General features: G+C 49.5%; 1 protein-coding gene across 1 annotated transcript in view; it reads left to right on the top strand.

Annotated features, from left to right (window-relative positions):
• The window catches only part of LOC115326497 (TATA-binding protein-associated factor 172), a 49,191-nt gene extending 28,552 nt beyond the window's left edge, over nt 1-20,639 (top strand). Inside the window, exons 25-37 of the mRNA XM_029987386.4 lie at nt 234-316; nt 1,417-1,618; nt 2,584-2,732; nt 5,981-6,271; nt 6,948-7,099; nt 10,722-10,863; nt 11,899-12,106; nt 14,864-15,099; nt 15,473-15,621; nt 17,454-17,585; nt 18,369-18,576; nt 19,102-19,193; nt 19,609-20,639. Coding sequence (XP_029843246.2) covers nt 234-316; nt 1,417-1,618; nt 2,584-2,732; nt 5,981-6,271; nt 6,948-7,099; nt 10,722-10,863; nt 11,899-12,106; nt 14,864-15,099; nt 15,473-15,621; nt 17,454-17,585; nt 18,369-18,576; nt 19,102-19,193; nt 19,609-19,855 — 2,291 coding nt within the window. The 3' untranslated portion in view covers nt 19,856-20,639. The remainder of the gene's footprint in view (nt 1-233; nt 317-1,416; nt 1,619-2,583; nt 2,733-5,980; nt 6,272-6,947; nt 7,100-10,721; nt 10,864-11,898; nt 12,107-14,863; nt 15,100-15,472; nt 15,622-17,453; nt 17,586-18,368; nt 18,577-19,101; nt 19,194-19,608) is intronic.

The raw sequence follows: 20,639 nt of genomic DNA, 5'->3' as shown, positions 1-20,639 counted from the left end.
CTCCGAGAGATTACTCGGAAATCGGTTGGTTGGCTCATGCTTGACGAATGCTTCCATTTGCCTGCCAATTTTGTTTTTCTAAATTTTATAAGAACGAGGAGTGCCATGGAACGAATGCGCATAATCCGCCCCACAAAGGGAACCGGGCAATTTGTCCGGGGGGGGGGGGTGTCCCGATCGGTAGGCGCCTCCCGTCGAGAGGGCGGGGGGGGACTGACGTTTCCCCGGTGCAGCCGCAGATGCGGCCACCCTTTCGACCAGCCTGCAGCTGCTGGAGGTCGTGGGCCCCAGCTTGCATCCCAACCTCTCCCCGCAGGTGAGCTCGCTCGGACCTTAACCGTCCGCGTCCGTCCCGTCCCCTTGCTCTAGCTCGACCTTGAGAATGTTTGCACGTCCCTATGCTGTACCACGGATGTTCCACGCAGTGCTGTGGAAGCCACGGGTGGGAGAGTGAAAAAAGAAAGTTTGAGTCGGGGTCTTAATCTTTTAATTAAATTAAATTAGTTTTATATTATTTGTGGACACTCCTCACGTATGTTCGAAGCCTGTTTGATTCAAACATGTGTATGCCTCGAACATCTCTGCGGGTAGTTTTTATATGACCACTGTGACAGGTCCACTAAACAAGGTAAAAACACTGTCTTGTCGCGTGTGGGTGGGCTATCTTGCCCCTGTGTCCGACGGGCACAGGCGCAACGTCCGGGATACGTGGGAGAAAGTCCGAAAAAGAAGTGAATTTCTGCTTTTTAAACGCTCGCATTGTGCCAAATCCCCTCCTAAGTACCGAGACCAGTTCAAAGTAGAGATTGTGCGCGAGAGCCCCGTTGGCAGTTGGAGGGAGTCGCCTCGCGTTGGCCTGCGAGGGGCAACATAAAAAATCCGGCACCACGTTCCGATTGTCTAAGCGGTGTCGGTTACGTTCTGTCCCCTGCACCTTTGACAATGGCATGTGCAACTCACGAAATGAAGTACCGTATTTTCTGGTCTAGAAGTTGCACCGTCATATGAGTTACAGACCTCGATAAATGGCCGTTTTCACGGAACGGTCGGCCCGTGAGTCACATCTTTGTACGAATTGCGCTACTTTTGGAAAGATGGAACGTGGTGTCGTGGCGGCCGGGGACCTTACGCCACCACGCTTTGGACCCTCCTTGGACCGCCGGGAGAGCAAGCCAACGGCGGGTGTCTTGCCGTTCTTTTTTTGCCAAGAATGTCGATACAGCCTACATCTTGCACAGTAAAGGTCCATACTTGTAATAAAACAAGGTGTATATAAGACACACCAACATAAATTTGGAGAAAAACAAAATATGACTCTTACGCCGTAAAATCTGTTGCATAGTTTCCGCGTTAGGGATGTCGTGTTTTTCTCGAGAGAGAGAGAGCGGCGGGCAAGAGGGCACGCCTTCCCCGCAGCTGGAGTCCGTGCTGGGTCCCCTGTGCTCGGCCCTGGAGCACGGGTCCCCGTGGGTGCGCCACCTGTCTTCCCGGTGCCTGGGCATGCTGGCCCGGGTCTGCACGGGCCCCACCATGTCCCTGGTGACGGGACGCCTGCTGGCGCAGCTGGGGGCCTCCCACGACCCCATCCTGCGACAGGGGGCCCTCGAGGCCCTTGCCTGTATCCTCCTGACCGACTGGGCGACTGACCCTTGCCAAGGCTGCGGCGTGCACTCCCGTCCAAGACGAAACCCTCGTACCGTGACGCGGTTTCTGGAACGCGCCTCCAGCTGTTTGTTGCATTTAATGCGTCTTCAGAAGGGGTCCCTCGATTCTGGCGACATCTGACAGCGTGACACCCCTGCTTTAGGGGCGTCATTCGTTGCATGGGCAGAATTGGACGCCAAATGCACCGGTCGAAGACACAATCGAAGTACCATACCCATGCTATAGTCCCAGCTGCCTCTCTGGTCTAGGAACAGGTAGCACTGTCATGCTAGTTAAAGTCCAGCGCAAACAGCTAGGTCATTTCCATCACTCGTTAACTAACACCATCGTGAGATTCTTTTTGCAGAACAGTTTCTACTCGTGCTAGAACAAAGCAAAAAGCCATGGCCTTGCAGTGGTAGCTTGTTTAGAATTGATAGTGCTGCAGACCTCGTCGGACATGCCTGGCATTGGTGAGAGTTCAGAGGCGAGAGTTTGGTAACTCAGATTTTTTTTTTTCGGCAGCCTCGTGGAATTAAATTGGAGAAGAAAAAGGGGCTGGGCAGGTCTTTCAAGATCAATCCCCTTTTAACCATCAAAGTGGAGATTAAATACGAGGAGAGGTCAGCCTTGTTCGTGCTCCTCGTGGAACTGCATAAGGGAAGGAAAAGGGGCTGCAGGCCTTTCGTAGTCAAGCCCCCCGTAACGAAGTGGAGTCTAAACATGAAGAGAGGTCAGCCTTGTTCGTGCTCGACTTTCAGGCGTTTAGAAGCGTGCGCTTTATGGTGGCAACCGAACACTAAGCTAGCTCGATGTCGGCCAACTGTGGCGGCTAACCTCGGGAGTTTGTGTTTCTCGTCCCGGGGGATCTGCGAACATCCAGCGGGAAGGGGCACCTTTCTGGAGTAGCCCGTGTGCGTTCCTCGACTCCCAGTCTAGGTGTGATAGAGAGCCTGGGCCTGCTGGTGGTGCCGTACATTGTGCTGCTGCTGGTGCCCGTGCTGGGGCGCATGAGCGACCCGGACCCTCAAGTGCGCCTCATGGCCACCCACTGCTTCGCCGCCCTCGTCCGCCTCATGCCCCTCGACGTGAGTTCCAACCTCCCCCGACGTTCTGGTGGAAGGGCCTTGATTGGCTGGTTCGGGGTTGCCCAGACGTATGCAAAAAGCCATAGAAAAGAGTCATTATAGATGGAGAACTGCAGTGAAAAGGGGGTGTGGAAGTTTTTTTTACTTTATCTTAGTTGGCAGTCACTGATATTTCTACTCGTAAAGCGATTGCTGAACGTGTTACTTTATTGTGAGACCCCATTCGTGAAACCAGCGCTTTCAAGTCGGGTTCGAATGGCATGCACTCTTGGGCAGCTCAGTTAGGTGTTTGTGCATCAGATCCTGACACTGTTTTGGTTTTACCACCTTTATTGTTGATATTACAGCTGTGCAGCAGTAGGTTTTTCTGAATATTGACAGAAGTTTCTGGCCCGCAAGCGTGAAATAGGGACACTTTGCTCATGGTACCTGCCGCCAGAGTCCCACAGTTTTCTCACGCTTTGCGCCATAAAGCCCGTAATCAACAACAGCAGTTTTCTCATAGTGCAGGATCATTTCAGCCCTTTGTCTGCGTGGACTTCAAGGAGTTCCACTTCAAACACTCTTAAATTTTGTGCGACGTTTTTCATGATTGGGCAGTCACCATTCAAAACGTCTACCATAAAAGGATTCTTTCTGAACGTTGGTGAGGGGTGGTACACTAACTAAGGAGCAGTGAGCTGCACTTGGGCCGCCGAAGATCTGCAGTTTGAACTCCCCCCCCCCCCCCCCCCCCCCCCCCGCTGGCTAGTTTGCTAAGGAAAAATGTTTGTTGAAAAGTCACATTTTTAAGAAGCAGTTTTAAGCACTTTACAGAACTCCTGAGGGATGCCGTCAGAAAGTTTTGTTCCTCTAACGGGAGTTTTTTGTCCAAAATAAATTAGTTTCAGTATTCTGGCATCATCTAAAGTGAAATATTTTTCACTTTAAAATGTATGGTTTTACTTTTTTTTCGCGTTCATTTTTAGTTCAGGAGAGTTGTCATTTCACAATGAAATGATGTGTCGAGCCATTTCTTGGAAGTCTCATTCTGAAAATTTGTTAAGGGCGTGGCTGTGAACCTACTTCCTTCATTTTGATGTTCTTTTGGCATGCAAAGTTGCCCATTAACCTAATAGTGAGTTCGTTTCACACGCACCGGCACCGTTCAAATTCTCCCCCAGAATGCATCGCACTCGCAGAGTGTTGCACGGAGAACTGGACTCAAACGAACTTGCCAAATGCACCGAGTGCAGAAGACTGTTGCTGCCGCCATCTATGTTGTAGAAAAGGTACCGACCTCAATACGAAACTAGCACTTTTTTGTCCGGAGTGATGGGTTGGATTGCGAGAGTGCAATCGCTACCAACGTTTATCTACAAGTGTTGGTCGCTGCAATCTGTAGTTTATAGTTGCGATGACTTTAAGCAACTCGGCTGTTGTAGAGATAGTTACAGACGGCGTAAATTTCCGCAACCAGCTGTCTACAAAGCTGCTGCATGGTTGCAATCATTCAATTCTTATAACCGTTTACACTGAAGAAAACTGATGATGCTGTCCGAGCAGAAGCTTGATTCGTTTGAGCATGGTATTATGCGTGAACCACTGAAAGGGTACGGCTTGAAACAAGTCTGTTGGAATATCCAGCAAAACTTTTCGTGGGACTTTCGATTTCGATCGTCATTACAAGTGGATCAGATATTAGCCTTGGTGAGGGCGTCGAGAAGGAGAGCTTTCTCGAACAAAATACGACGGGGCAAGTTAGCTGACGTAGGTAAATGTTAAACATGATGATGTTGCCCGAGCCTCGGGTAAAGTCACTATGTTTAGCTTTCTCTGATGCTTATTGGGCAGTCAGAGGTTTCTTTTGGGGGAGTTTTGTCGACAAATGTTAAATTTTTCACCCGCACACGGATGGTGATAAACATCTCGCGGGCCGCTGATGCGTTTGTTCCGAGGATTTCTTGACACACTAGTATATTTCAGCGTCTGTACGGCAACAGAGCGACTTAAAACCTGCAAATAAAGCATGGGTTGTCAATTTCTTTCTTCATGGAATAGCAGACGCTCACAATTCAAGTTCGCGTTTGATTCCGTTGCCCGCGAGATGCGATTTCTATCAGAAAATCTACTTTTTTCCCTTTCGGTTCCGCGACACATCGTAGCAGACGAACCCCCGTCGTCTGCTCCCGCTCCTCGCCGGCCTCGCTGGAGCGAGGCATGACGGGATTGCATTTCGGCGCACGCCCGATTTTCTCGGTGCAGCGGGTGCATGCACGCGTGGGGTGTCGCCGCTGAAACAAACTCGGAGAGTGCAACCGCTCGTGGAGTGCCTGGCGAAACGAACTCGCTTTACGCCGCGAGTTGGCACGCGTGGACACAAGTGCCGTGAAACAAACTCGCAACTATAATGCACGCAAGAAAAAATTCATTTCTTAACTGCATTATTTTTATAAAAAGGTTGCATAATTTTTGTAATTTCTCGCAGCTGTCTGATCCAGGTGTCTCACTATATGTTTCTCATAAAAACTAGCTCTTATCATTATCATTTCTCAACAATAGCATTCCTTAGCACATGGAGTGTTTTTCTATATATATATATTTATATAACTTTTCAAAGGATTAATTTAAGACTTGAAACATTGCATGGCAGTGTCTCTCACTGCTATGAGCATTCCCTGCAATTTTCATGCAAACATCTAGTGGCTACTGCAGTGCCCAAGCGAGAGTCCTCTGAACAGTAGTCTGCAATGGCCCCCAATTGCGCACCCAGTCGTCAACATACAAAGCCGTTCAGCCCTTGAGACAGCCAATGCCAAGTGCGAAAGCGACGTGCCATAGCAGGTCAAATCGACATTTGTGCTTTGACAGTGCAAGCTCAATCTGCCTGTGAGGTATACAGCAACACTAGGTTACACTGTCGATGCAAAATTTAGCCGGTGCGGTTCGACTGCTATGACCTGGAGTTTTTTTTTTTTTTAATGTACACCATGCAGTAGTGATACACAAACACATACCAGTACAATGCTTATCCAGATCGAAACGGGCGGGACGCGGAGATAGAACCCAGGATCCTTGGGTTCCGCGGTGCGAGCTTCCACTCCATATGCTCTGAGCTGCGGTGCGCTGTAGTTGCAGACAGGACGAGCGAGGCAGGGAGGAATTTCAGTTGTTGCGCAGCGACACCAAGATGGACGCGTAGCAGCACGTTTGCGCAGGGCTCATCTTCTGGTGATGTCGCCATAATACGCTCGGCCGTTTGTACCCAGGGAGGCGTCGGGGAGAGCCCCGATTTGCCTGAGGAGCTGCGCGAGCGGCGTGCGTCGGAGAAGCACTTCCTGGAGCAGCTGATGAACGCCAAGCACGCTGACAACTTCGAGGTGCCCGTGCCCATCGGGGCCCAGCTGCGCTCGTACCAGCAGGAAGGGGTCAACTGGCTGGCCTTCCTGAACAAGTACCGGCTGCACGGCATCCTGTGCGACGACATGGGCCTGGGCAAGACCCTACAGTCCATCTGCATCCTCGCCTCGGACCACCACCTCAGGGAGCAGCAGTACCAGGTGGGGACGGGACGCTGCATTCGCTGTGGTCACTGGTGGCTTACGAAACACGGGGCATGGCTTAAAATGTTTAATATCTCATGCTTTATGATTTGCTTCTCGGTGTTCTTATTGGCCAATGCTTCAATCCTATTGGCTTCAGAGTGATAATAAGATGTAGACTCGCCACACCCCGCATTTATTAAATTGTATGTGACTATATAGGGGCTGGCAGATCACAACTAAGACTCTCAGCATACGCACTCTTGTCCCAGCATGTTCTGCATTGCAGCCTTTAGACCGGAATTGGAAGTTGCACATTATGAAGGCTGGATAGAGTAAATAGAATCGGTCCAGCCTGACATCTTCCTAGAATACGCAGGGAACCGGATGGGTCTTTGACGAGACATGGCTCAATATGTTGCCTTGGGTTTCAGTGTGCTCTCAAATATTGCGCACATCTGCTTCTGCTATGCAAACTGCCCCGGTAATTTTTTGTGGTGTTTTGTAGTCTTCTGAAAAGGTAACAGTTCTGTGTCCCTTGTTCTGACACGACACAGTGCAAATTGATGCTTTAGATTTCAATCTGTCATTGAATATTGCACATGTCTGCTTCTGCTATGCAACCTGCCCCAGCAGTTTTCTAGGAAGACTTTCAGTCTTCTGGAAAAGTAAGTCTGTTGTACCTTGTTCCCAGGAAGGGGAGCGACCGGATGCCAAGCCTCTGCCGTCCCTGGTGGTGTGCCCACCCACTCTGACGGGCCACTGGGTCTACGAGGTGGAGAAGTTTGTGAGCTCCCGTTACCTGAACCCACTGCACTACACGGGCCCACCCACAGAGCGCCTCAGGTGGGCATGAAGGGGGCGCTGCCTCTGCCGACTCCCTGGCGCAAGGTTTCTCGTCCAGAGTTAGTGCTCAAGAGCATAGAGTTATATATGTATGCTACAAATTCAACTGGTGCTAGTGTGCTGTCGCAAATTGAAGCAGACAGCAACCAGTCGAAAAGTGACTTCCGGTAATGCATTTCTAGAGCAAAAAGTGAGTGCATTTTCTCCCTGCGCTCGACTAAAGAGCAAACATCTCGAATCATTCCTACGTGCTAGGTAGCTTGGAATGTTTCTCAGGGAGGCAGATAAAGTAATTGATCAGTTGCAATGTTTTTCTTTCAAATTTAGGTCATTAAAAACGGTGCTAAAACGGCTTCGTACATGTATTTGTGTGCACTGTCGGACACTGTTTACGCGAACACGACATCGGCGCTTTTCAGCATGGGGGATATACGTGCCAAACGAACGAAGGACATCTAGAAAACCAAGAGAGATGGCAAGAACTATGCAGTAACACTGGTTCAGTAGCTCTATGTGCATGTACGATCAAAATAAGTTGAAGGCCACATAATATAGTCAGATTCTTAACAAGTACCGTTTTCTTCTTTCTGCTTTGTGCGAATATGCTTCTTCTACGTTCAAAACATCACCCGCACGCTCGAAATCTTTGATAACAAGGGCCCGATAAAGGCTTCTCTGCAGAGACATAATAGGAAGAGACGTACACCTTCCTTTCATAGCCTTCATACTTTATTCTTTACGTTTTGAATGTTTTTAACCACTCGTAAAGATGCATGTCGGGGTTGTTTTCATTAGCGACAGGACTGGCATATTAGCAATATATAAGCGTTACCGGAATGCTGGCGAACCTTGAACACACTTTATATTCCTTCCGATTGTTATTTGGCTTAGAATCATTGCTGGCTTTTCACACACCCGCTGTGGAACACAGGTTGGGGTCTGAAATATAGCAGAGCTAAACATTCTTCACTCATGAAGAAAAATGTGCCAACGAAAGCAATTACATTTTTACAGTGTTAATAAAGGGGCATTCTATTCGGTATGACCCAAATAAAAAAATTGTGCCACGTTATTTTCCGGCGAAAACACAAAATGCGCACGCGTTTTCCCATTGGAATGCACAGGAGCACGCAAAAGTAGGCTGGTTGCTGTCTGCTTCAATCTGCATCACGGAAGTCGCATAGACACTGGTGCCATTTGAATTTCCAGTGTACATTATAATAACTCTATGCTCCCTAACACAAACTTTGTCATCCAGAGTTAGTGCTCAGGAGCTTGAAATTTCTTGTTCGGAGTTAGTGCTGAGGAGCACAAGGTGTCTTGTCTAGAGTAAGTACATGGGAGTACAAGGTTTTTTGCGTGGAGTTAGTGCTCAGGAACACAAGGTTTCTTGTCTAGAGTAAGTGCACGGGAGCACTAAGTTTCTCATACAGAGTTAGTGCTTGGGAACACAAGGTTTTAGGGGCGAAGCTCCTTAGGGTCTAGCCATGTCCGTATGTCTGTCCGATGTCCGGCGTCGGGTGCTCGTGCTCCCTTGCTCGTGTAGAAAAAAAAAAAGCAACCGCATCTCCACATGTGAATGATGTTGATTGGGGCGAAGCTCTGGTGGTGCTTGTCTGCGTAGACGGTGAGCCGCAGCATGCCGGGCCTTTCGTTCATTTTTATCCATGTCAGAAAGAGAATGTGTGGTATGGAACATGGTTATATACGCATTTGAGCATTTGACCGCAGCGTGACATGGATAAAAACGGACGCAAGGCTCGGCATGCTGCGGCTCAGCGTCTACGCAGACCAGCACCACCAGAGCTTCGCCCCAATCAACATCATTCGCCACGTAGAGATGCGGTTGTTTTTCATCCAGTGTTAGCGCTCACGAGCACAAGGTTTCTCGTTCTGTTAGTGCTTGGGAACATGGTAATGAACTTTTGGTAAATCAACCTTTACCAAAAATCCCAGAATGCTGTACGCAGTGCACAACAAATTGCAGGAACGTTTTGTTTGTTGCTTGCTTCCGCAGCGTCCACCACGTGACACTGAAAAGAGAAAATAGTGTAGTTGCTTGCCTGCACTTCTTCCATTGCCTTTAATGTCGCATCTCATCTACTACAGCTTGTTCTATACAGGCTGTTCCCTTTTGGTGTCGTGGATGAGCAACGCCATCCACGACACCTCACAGGAGGTATTTTGGCAAGAGGCAGGCAGCAATGTATTTTAGCTTAACCCCTTGCCTACTAATAACAACTGTCACTTGCTCCACCCCTTACGGATTATAAAGCTCCGACCACGAGTGTGACTTGCGTTTTGGTTTCGACGCTTGTTTAGCGCGCTCTGTGGCAGATGGCAAAACCACCCCTGTTGCTCCATTTACCTTGGGCAGTTTGCTCGTTTGTTTTGCTGTTGGCTGAGAGAGAACGCTCCATTTAGCCAAGAAAAAGAGGCAGTTGTTTGTGAGCGTGCACGCTGAAACAATCTGGTTTTGGCGCAGAGCTCCACTTCAGCCGACAAAGAGATATACAAAATCTTTTTTTTTAATGGGATTAATGCTCAGGCGTATGTGACGACGAATCCTTCGGCCTTTCTGATTATTAGGAATCGGACGATAGTTTGATGGGCAGTGAAAAGAGCGATGAAAACGATGTGACTCCTCCAAACATTCCATCAACTTTGTCGTCCGCACGTCAGTGGGACTCAGATGTGAAGTCCTGATTCAGAGCAACATATGACACCTGGAAGTTGACGAAATATTTTCGTCTCACTTTAATGCAAATTGTCTGTTTAGAATAAAGAATTGCTGTACGTTCCTTGAAGAAAAAAAGGAGTGGGCAAGTTATAGCTCATGGTCGTTGTTGGTAGTGCTGAGCTCTAGTTGGACAATTTTTCGTTATTCTGTGGGTTACTAGACAGTTATATCAGTCCACACATATGTGGTATCTTGCAAAACGAGCGAGGATTATTAATGCATTTGGTTTTGGGTGTTGGTTACTCGTGTCCTGTCCTGAATGCCTTGAACACTGACAACCATTCGAAAACGACAACTGCATGTCCAGGTAGGGTAGATGTAGCATGCAGAAGCATATTTTGGAACACTGAAAAGAGCCATTGTGGTGGGCACCTGTCGGTAATGCCTGGCGTCACCAAGGACACGTGAGATCTCTGCTCGTGTTGGAAAACTCCCTCAGGTTTTTTTTCGGGGATGTCTCGAAAACTTTTGGCTACCCTCGAACGAAAACTTTTTGGCTACCCTTGCCGAGGCTGAAGCCTCGGCGAGGGTAGCCAAAAATGCAGAGTGCGCTGCTTCTTACTTTAGAACTTTTTAGTTGTTGGAGCTCTGCCAATTCTCCAAGGCACGAAAATCTGAGAGGCGGATTGAGGTACCCAGAACAAGGTATTAACAATCATCCATGGACAAAACATTCATATCAGCTTATGACGTAAAATTAATTGACTCATTAAAAAGCTCGTAGATGAGTCACCTAGCCCTATTCACCACCTCCCATCCTGAGAGGTGGCTTCTTCCCGTCCTGATGGCCGCACACGATCGGTGGCGAGCCGTTGTCACGGGGCAGGCTGTCAGACACAAAAATGCAAATGTTGGCGTTGCAGAAATGACGCTCTCCCACAGGCTGCAGGGCAGGGCCCACAAGCACAACCTCATAGTGGCCTCGTACGACATTGTGCGCAACGACATCGACTTCTTCGGTGCCATTTCCTGGAACTACTGCATCCTGGACGAAGGGCACATCATCAAGAACGGCAGGACCAAGGTCTGTCCTTTCTCCTCACGCACCCGTTTCTCGCCAAGGATTTGTTTCGAGTGTGCGCGGGGAGCGTACGTGTGCAGCAGCTCGAGACTGGTTCGCACATGTGTGTTTGACTGTGGTCAGTTGCGTTGCCAGATCTCGAACCCGCTTATGAGAGAAAGAAGTGGCGCCATCGACCGGCTAGCCCTGGAACGCAGTAAGCCCCTGTGTATGTAAAAGTAACGCGATTCATTATTAAGAAATATTTCTACCTCACCGGCACTTCTGCTCAAAAATGGCTCCGTACAGTTGGAAAAAAAAGAGCCTGGTAGAGGAAAAAGTGGGTTTCATTTTCGCTTACAGGGGCTTTAGTCACAAGCGGTTGCTACACAGCTGATCGCACGGAAACCGAAATGTGTGAGCCGGTCTTAAAAGGGGCACTCGAGTGCTTTCTGTAGAAGCTTGTTTTTGATGGCATATTGTTTGTTGGGCTTTAGTCGATAAAAATGACCAGTTATAGATGGCAAGACGTTCTAGTAAACTCGTAGCAACGGAAATAATCGGGCACTATCTTCCTCCGGGGGGTGGGGGGGGGTCATCCTGGGTTCCCCACCATCTCCATAAAATTTCACCAATAAAAATAGTGAATTGCGTGACAATTCCGAACGTTACTATTATTGCTCTCTCTAGGTACATTGTGCATTATGTTTTGAAAAAACATGAAATCTTTGGGCGTAGGAGAAGCAATACAGAAATTACTGTTTCAAAAGCACCCTTTGACAAAGCGCCTGGTATCTGCTCTAGGGTGCTGGAAGGGGACGTGTTATGAACTTTGATTTATTTTGTAGAGAAATGGACCGCCCATGAGTGTATTTTCTGGGTTTTCTTATGCTTGGAGCCCGTATATTGAGTTATCATTATAAATAGACTATCTCATAATCCCTTTGAGTGTCCCTTTAAAAGCTGCATTCTTTACCCGTGCCCTGCTCTGGGAGGGAGCAAGTTCCGGTGCGATTGGGGTGTTGACCCGTTCTGCCCCGGCGTTAACCCGTTTTGCAGCTGGCGCGTGCCATGAAGCAGCTGCAGGCCAACCACCGGCTGATCCTGACGGGCACCCCGATCCAGAACCAAGTGCTGGACCTGTGGTCCCTCTTCGACTTCCTCATGCCGGGCTTCCTGGGCACGGAGCGCCAGTTTGCAGCCCGCTTCAGCAAGCCCATCCTGCAGTCAAGGGACGCCAAGTCCTCGTCCAAGGAGCAGGAGGCCGGTACGCTGCAGCCTGCCCTCGATAGGATTAAAACGTGACGCCCACCATGTGACCACGTGGTGGGTCACGTCACGTGTCCCACCACGTCAAGTCACGTGATCATGTCAAGTCACTTGACCACGTCATGTGATGTGGTGTCGGGTCACGTGATGGATGTCACGAAATGATGATGTAATGTCACGTGTGTTATGTACTTGGTTCTTATCAATCTTTAGCCCTTTGCAATCATGAGTCAGACATGGCCCAACTTTTGTTTCAACATTTGTTGGAAGTTTCTTTAATGCTTTATTCTTGTTCGAGCTTCTCCCATAGAAACCAAAAGTGTACGTAAACCGAAGACTTGTGTACGCTTTGAATTTAGCTGGCACGACAAAGTATTGCCTTGTTTTCGCCACACACATTTTATGGAAACTTGTTGCGTGATTTTGTGGAAAGTGAAGATGATGATAGAGAGTATAGTACTAAATACTCAAATCTGAAAACTACCTGAGGAAGTACTAAATAGTACTCGAAAAAAGTAACTTGATACTTTCAAAACACTCTGAAGTTACAATTTATTCTGAAATTTACTGTTAAAGAACTATGAAAAAAATTATTATAAAAAAACGCCATTACCAAAACACTTTATTGGCTGACAGGAACAGCTGTTCTTCAAAATTTGTGTCCGACAACTTGCCCCCGTTTTTAAATGCATGTTTGCTGACGCGAAACAGGCGCTCTATGAAGACTGGAAAGGGAGGCCACCCACGCGCCAACAAATTGAGCAGTAGATTGCGAGTAACTTACAAAGTAAGTACAAGTTACTTGCAAAAATGTATTTAAGTTAGAGCACTAATACTCACCTTCAAAAGTAATTGTAGAATACCAAATTATTCATAAGAGTATTTAAAATATGGTAACTTGAGTACAGTATTTAAGTTACACACAAGTCTGCAACAATGCAGTCCGTCACGCACTCGGCACTCGTGCATAACACTGAAACACACGACAGCCACAAGGTCTTGCTCAGTGAAAGCCTGATCGAATGTGCAAGAATTGTTGCAGCGTGCTAGACGAGTTTTGACTGGAGCTTCTTGACATGGACCCAGAAGAGCACCGGAACCTGCGTCACGTCAACTGGACAAAGTTTCTGCAGTTTCTTTCGTGCATGGAACCAAGAATCGCGCAACAAGATGAACCAGCGAATGCACAAAACACAACGATGTGCCATTTTTGTTTTGATCGTCAAAAAAAAAAAAAAAAAAGAAAACATTAGACTGTTCCTAGGTTACCTAAACGCTTTTCAAGTCAATCTCCTGCCAAAACTCCACAAGTGAAAAGGGGCTCGACCTTATCAGACTGCAGAGAAGGTGCGAATTGCACGAATCTGTGTTGTGCCGGTCTCGTGGTACACAGTCCGCGGACAAAAATCTCGATTCGGTTCGTCGTGTGATTCGGCTATAAACAACACCGGGAAAACCATAGACTTTGCTTGCGTCGTAACTGCTGCAGACTTCCTAATGGTGCCGCCGCGCCAAGGCCGTACTCTGTACAATGAATGAGCTCGGAGGGAATGGCTGGCTTATTGGCTCGCAACCAGTATTGTGCCCACACTTACCACCAACAAGAGGTTGCCAGTGCCGCGCGTACACAGTGATGAGAGGATCCTGAGGTGTGCGAACATGCTACAGTTGTTGCTTTTCCTTCTTCGCACATTGAGGGGTAAAAACTTCATTTCTTCCTGCCTCGTCAGCTATGATTCCTAACTACGCCAAAGTAAATTTAAGGAAATAATTTCGCAGATGCTGTTTTCATTTTGAAACAGTGTGACTAGATATGGACGAAGAGAGACTGGACGTCTTGAATGCTAACAACTAAGTGGTTTTATTTTCTTTGCCGTGACCCATTTTCAAAAAATAATTTCTGACCAGAACGACCATGAAGTTGGTGAGGGTGTCTGACCGCAAAGGAATAATCCTTCTAAACACGTCCTAAAACCTAAACGTGTCTTAAACGCACTCTTCCGACACCACATTTTTCGCAAGCACGATGACGCACTTGCCCTTCCAGCGACTCCGCAAGAGTTCCCTCGCCCTCCGCTGCCACACCACCACTAGGGGCAACCTTGTCGGGCCAGCCCGGTCCCTCACATGTGACAGTGTCACATGACGAGACGTCATCTGACGCTGTGTCACATGACGTTATGTGACACTGTCACATAACATGACACTGTGACAGTCATGTGATGTGACATCACAAACACTGCCACATGATGTGATTCATGTGACACCATGTTACATGACATGACATTATGTGGAACAATGGGACAATCAGATAATGTGACATGACATGATTCATGTAACAGTCACAAGACCATATGACACTGCATCACATGGCGTGACGTTACACACTGTCACAATGCGCAATGCTAAGCAACACAGTGTCACATTACGTGACACCACGTGACTACCCCCTTATAATTACGTGAGTGCATGTTTAGTGTGCCAAAGGACACGCACGACTATTGTACAGATCTCTGGCACGAACCAGAGACAAGGCATAGTTTTTTTACAAGTGCTGACAACCATGCATTGTTGCGAGCACTGGAAGAACAACGCGACCTTCAATAGGGCTTGGGTGTCTCGTGAGCTTGGAGCATGCCCGCGCAGCCAGAGCATGACGAAAGGCAAGGAGCGCTTGCTAGAGCCCGGGCTTCGGAAAGAGGTGCCCTGCCATTCTGGTCCCGTCAGTGACTCCGGCCCATGCGTGCCTGTGCAGGGGTGCTGGCCATGGAGTCCCTGCATCGGCAGGTGCTGCCCTTCCTACTGCGTAGGGTGAAGGAGGACGTGCTGCAGGACCTGCCCCCCAAGATCCTGCAGGACTACTACTGCGAGCTGAGTCCCCTGCAGGTGCAGCTGTACGAGGACTTCGCCCGCAGCCGGGCCAAGAAGTCCCTGGACGAGACCGTCGAGGCCGGAGGAGACGGCAGCCATGCCATGCCCCACGTCTTCCAGGTACAAACCTGGAGGGGGCCAACTCTACCCTCTCCTCTATTGCACACTGATGCAGTGGAGATGTGGAAAGGGCAGCTACCCTCTCCACTCTACTGTGTGTTGAACCAGTGCAAATGTGGAAAGTGCAACTGCCCTCTCCACTTCTGCTGCCTTCTCTGCTCCACTGTAAATTGATACGAGTACAAATCTGGAAAAGGCAACTCTACTCTCTCCACTCCCGCTGCCTTCTCCACTCTACTGTGCATTGATGTGGAACGAATCTGGAGAGGGTAACTGCATCCTCTCTTCTTCTGCTACCTGCTCTACTGCCAGGCCACTCACACGGGCAAAATCTGAGTTGGCATTCGTTAGAGTGCAGTTTTGTTTTGTGCAGGCGCTTCAGTACCTGCGCAAGGTGTGCAACCACCCGAAGTTGGTGCTCAACGCCCAGCACCCAGAGTACGAGCGCATCCACGCCAGCCTGGAGCAGAACAAGACTCCGTTGTCCGACATCGGGCACGCGGCCAAGCTGGGAGCCCTCAGGTCGGTCGGAGCGTGCCGTCCTCCAGCTCTTCTAGGGAGCCGGCCAAAGTATTCCCCTGCGTCGTTTTATGCGTCAGAACCGATGCACGGTTTTTGTAGAGCAAGAAATTTGACCCGGTTAAGATAGTGCATATGGAAGTTGGATTTATGTATAACGATCGTCTTTTGACGCATCGTGCTATTCCAGCAAACACTCCAGCCGTGTTAACAAAATGTGCAGGCTAAATGAATTGATGAGCGTGTGATTGGAAGTCTGGAAAAAAAAAAAAAAGAAGAAACACGTAAAATAAGTTTATTCTTTCTTCCCCGAAAAGGTGCCGTAGAACTCCGTTAATATGTTTCGTAGGGGACTGCTCTGAAAAAACAAATGTATGATTCTGGAAAATATGACACAACCAATTATGCTCGGGGGGGCCCACAGCTCCCCCACATCAGCCACAGCTTCTAGCAGGTCGGCACATAGCGCTGGAGCCGTTATCATCTGTTCGCTGTACTGAAAGCCAATTTCCTTTTTAGCTCAGTAGCTAGAACGCTGGGCTAGTCTTTGAAAGGTCCTGGCACTAAAGCTCAACCCAGGCGAATAATTTTTAATGGCTCGCCAGTAGCCTAGAGGGTGCGAGTTGCGCTCCATCTCAAGCGGGAGTCAATTTGTTCTCGCGTAAATATTCTCCCCCAAGTGGTGGGTATTCAAACTGGATTCCTAGGGAGCCAGGGGTTCCCCAAAGCACCCACACGAGTTCCCCCGGGACCCAAATTTTCTAGGCAGTCCCCTGCCCATAAGTGAAGTGTCGTTCCATTTTGAGTGCCATTTTAGCAGGTATCTACTACAAGCCGCACGCACTATGAGCTAACCAGTCTCCCCGTGTGCATTATTGTTTGAAAGGTGTCGCTGCTTTTGTTGCATCTGTGCTGAGCTCTGGGGAGGTTCCCTGAGACAAATGGACATTCCTCAAAATCTAAAAGTTTGAAAATTCCAGCCTTAGGCTGTTACATCTGTAGTTGGTGACAGGTTCAGAATCCAGTACAGTAAACCCTGGTGAACTCCAAGTCATAAAAACTAGGAAATAAATGAGATCAGTGGAGTTTTCAGATGAGTGAGGTACGGAATTTTTATTTGTACTGATTGGGGTGCATTATGTGTATGTGGAGATGAGATGAGACAGCAAAACCAAAAGCAGAAACAAAAATGCACGCACACGCGCGTGCGTGCACACACACACACACACACACACACACACGTGCCGGAGGGGGGGGGGGGGGGGTCGGGGGGTGCATGTTGAGCACCAAACTCCAAGCCAAGATTTGGAGGAGGAGAAAAGAAGTAGGACAAAAAATGTGCACTTTGCCACGTGCATGACAGGGGACTTTTTTCTGTTTTTGTTTTGTTTTGCCTGTTTGTGAGGTCTGCTATGATGCAGAACTTTCTTCTTTTTTCTCTTCGTGTTTTCGTTTTCAAATTCCTGCTTCTTTGTCAACCAGTGTTTTGGTCTTCGTTGTCGCTGTGCCCTGCCTGTCTTTGTTTTTTAATCTTTGTTTGACAATATCTTGATATATCTGAAGTCCCTCCCGAAAAATTTTCGAGATAAGCAATGGGTGAATGCATCCTGCCTGCAGGAGTTCATTCTACAGCAGAAAGCAACAAGCACGTGCTGAAAACAAGAAAACCACTTGGTTCTCAAGGCCCAGCCGACTACAACCATTCCTGCTGTGCAGTGTTTCTGTTATCTGGAGAACTATAAATTGAATGTTTTGATTGCCCCTTAGAACAAGGGCAGCGATGGCCGCCGTCACCCAAACGAATCGTCGCCCCTGACGCCTCTCTGTCGTTGCAGGCAGCTGCTGCTGGACTGCGGCATCGGCAGCTCATCTGGCGGCGAGCAGGAGAGCGTGGTGCACGCCCACCGGGCTCTCGTCTTCTGCCAGCTCAAGAGCATGCTCGACATCGTGGAGAGGGACCTGCTCAGGTAGGGGGGAGGAGGGCGGGTCTGCCGTGTTGTACCGTGCAGGCCCAGTGACTCGTTTTCGACGGACAGCAAGCGTAGGTTTCTCGCCGTGTCACGCCGCGACTTTCCAGGGAGGTGTCGCTAGGCGGTGGATTAGGCATGCCGAATTTTCAAAGGACGAACTTGCCTGTGTAGAAAGTAAGAAAAGAAGAACGATTTCTCTCGGTCTACGGCGTCCGTCCGCAAGTTACGCGTGTCCGACTGGCGTCGTAGTCAACGGACGGCTACGGCAGTTGTCCCAAAATGTACCGCAAGTCGCTCTCTGGAACTGCGCTGCCACGCCAAGAGTAGACACCTTTTTTTAGACAGAAATGTTGCACACTTTATGGGTGTTAGTTGCCGGAGCGCGATTTTGTCATCTTTCCGTACGAAACGCATTAAACGAGCACAAAATTAGCAAAAAAGAAGGCTTGCACGATTATTTTGGCTGTAGAGGTGACGGCTTTTAAGAACCACTGCCTGCGTCTGTCGGCTGTTGCAACAGTTGGACGTGTGTCGTCTTGCAGGGGGATGCCGTAGACAGAGAAAGAGTTACTATTTTTTCCCATTTATTTGGGTAATTCCACTCCTTGAAAATTCTGATACACAGAACCCACCGCATATGGGCACCTCTGTACTAAATTGCAGCAGGAAACGAGGAAAAGTCGATTCTCGCGGCTTGTTTAAAGTGTGTTGGGTTCCTTGGGCCCATGCTGCAGAGAAATCAAGCACGTCTTAAGCGCCTCCCCCCCCCCCTTGATGCAGGGCGCACATGCCCGGCGTGAGCTACCTGCGCCTGGACGGCAGCGTGGCGCCCGGCCAGCGTCACGCACTGGTGCACCGCTTTAACACGGATCCCTCGATGGACGTGCTGCTGCTCACCACTCAGGTCGGGGGCCTGGGCCTCAACCTGACCGGGGCCGACACCGTCATCTTCGTGGAGCATGACTGGAACCCCATGAAGGACCTCCAGGTGCGCTCCCCTTTTTGCCCCCACGGTTCCCTAAGCGGGACGTAGACAGCCTAGTTTATGGGCCAACGTTGGCCAGGGTATGTTTGAGGTTGGGCTGGTCTCTGCCTATGTTGGGCAAAGGTTGGAACAGTCATTGGGTCAAGGTCGGGCCAACATTGGCCAGGGTTTGTTCGAGGTTGGGTTGACCTCTGCCAGTGTTGGGCAAAGGTGGAACAGTCATCGGGTCAACGTTGGGCAATCATTGCACAGACCTGGTCATACGTTGGGTCAAGGCAGGCCCACATTAGTCTTGATATTAGTCTCAATAGGGCTGCCATCAGCCAAGGTTGAGACGCCGTTGGTCAAGGTTATTATTTGAGGTTGTGCTGCCGTTGTCCGAGGTAGGACTGGCATTAGTCAAGGCCGAGCTGTTGTTGGCCGATGTGGGGCTTCTGTAGTAAATGTTGCATCTCCCACGGCCGTTTGGGGGCAGTGTCGAGGCCGAAAGAGCACCCTTCCTCACGGAGGTTGTCCGAATTCTTGCAGGCCATGGACCGTGCGCACCGCATCGGCCAGAAGAAGGTGGTGAACGTGTACCGGCTCATCACTCGGGGTACCTTGGAGGAGAAGATCATGGGGTAAGGCTCTCTTCCCGGGCACTGAACACCCGTTTGAGTCGTCACTCGAAACCTGTTGCAGTCCTTTGCCAGAGGGTATCGTAGTTCGTCTTTTTAGTCTCAGCTCTTACCTGCCCCAATTTGACAACCACCTACTGTGGTCAGTGTCACTTGGATTGCAAGCATTTGCTTTGAGGTGCTGGTTTCCCTGCTTAAAAGATAACCCGCCGTTATTTGACAACCATCTACCATGGTCATTCTCACTTGCCAGCATCTGCTTTGAGGCATTGGTACAACTATAGTAACCAAGTGCAGAGTCTTCTCGCAGAGAAACCCCCGTCATCACGATGAGCTTAAGAGTCGAGACACTGTCCTGCCGAGAACATCACGGCACGAGCGAGAAGCAAGGGCTCATACCACCGTCTTGCGTGCGCAGCCTGCAGAAGTTCAAGCTGACAGTGGCCAACACAATCATCACGCCGGAGAACAGCAGCCTGCAGACGATGGGCACGGACCAGCTGTTGGACCTGTTCACCCTGAATCCAGCCGCACAGTCCCCGGCCCCCAGCAGGGACACCGAGGGGGGCCCCAAGGGGCTCAGCCTGCCTGAGCTGTGGGACTCCACCAAGTACGACTCGGAGTACGACCTCACCAGCTTCCTCAACACCCTACGGCCCAAGTGAAGTCCTCGCGCGGTGGATGGCGCTCTCACTAGGACCTTTGATGCCAATGCGGACCTTCGGCTTAACGGCTTGTGCTTGGGGTCCCTTCTGATGGAAACCTCTCGGGGGTGGACAGTGCCCTCACAAGGTGGGTGGCATCCTTATTGGGTTGACAGTGTCCTCACGCTGTTGATGACAGCATCCTCACAATGGTGACGGCGTCCTCAAGGGGTGGGCAGCACCGATCGCAAGGACCTTTCATGCCACTGTGGATGAGGAACCCAGTTAAACGACTCGTGCTTGTGGTCACTCGTGACTGGCGTCTTGCGAGGAGCGGTCCTCGGCCACGCAAGCGGGACTTTTCTAGGGATGTCAGCCACCACGTGCAAGTGCTCTTCGATGTCGTCGAAGCACCTGTCTACGTTAAACGTAAAGTCGGCCGACGGCCTTTCGACTAGTGCCAAGTTGCGCACAAACCGTCGCTGCGCTCGCTTGTTGTTGGAGGGAGGCGTAACTTAAGAACCAATAAAACACGGACAGAAATAATGCGAGTTTGAATGAAATATGTGTCTGTGACTGCTTTGCACTGAGGAACCACGTGAGCAAAGGCACGTGGAACCCCGAATTAATGTCTGCCCATGGTGAGGATGGAAACGGCGAAACTTATGGGACGAGCAACGTCTGGAGATACAACAGCAAATGTGTGGGAGCCTGCTACGAACGCCGATAACACGCGAGCCGATACCGCAGTTTGTGAAAGTAGCAATCTTGCATTCCAGGATCACACTTGAAACCCATCTCAGAT

This window comes from Ixodes scapularis, unplaced genomic scaffold, assembly GCF_016920785.2.
Source record: "Ixodes scapularis isolate PalLabHiFi unplaced genomic scaffold, ASM1692078v2 PGA_scaffold6__148_contigs__length_123643588, whole genome shotgun sequence".
Lineage (NCBI taxonomy): Eukaryota > Metazoa > Arthropoda > Arachnida > Ixodida > Ixodidae > Ixodes > Ixodes scapularis.
The sequence above is the reverse complement of the archived record's forward strand: the minus strand, read 5'-3'. Positions and strand labels throughout refer to the sequence as shown.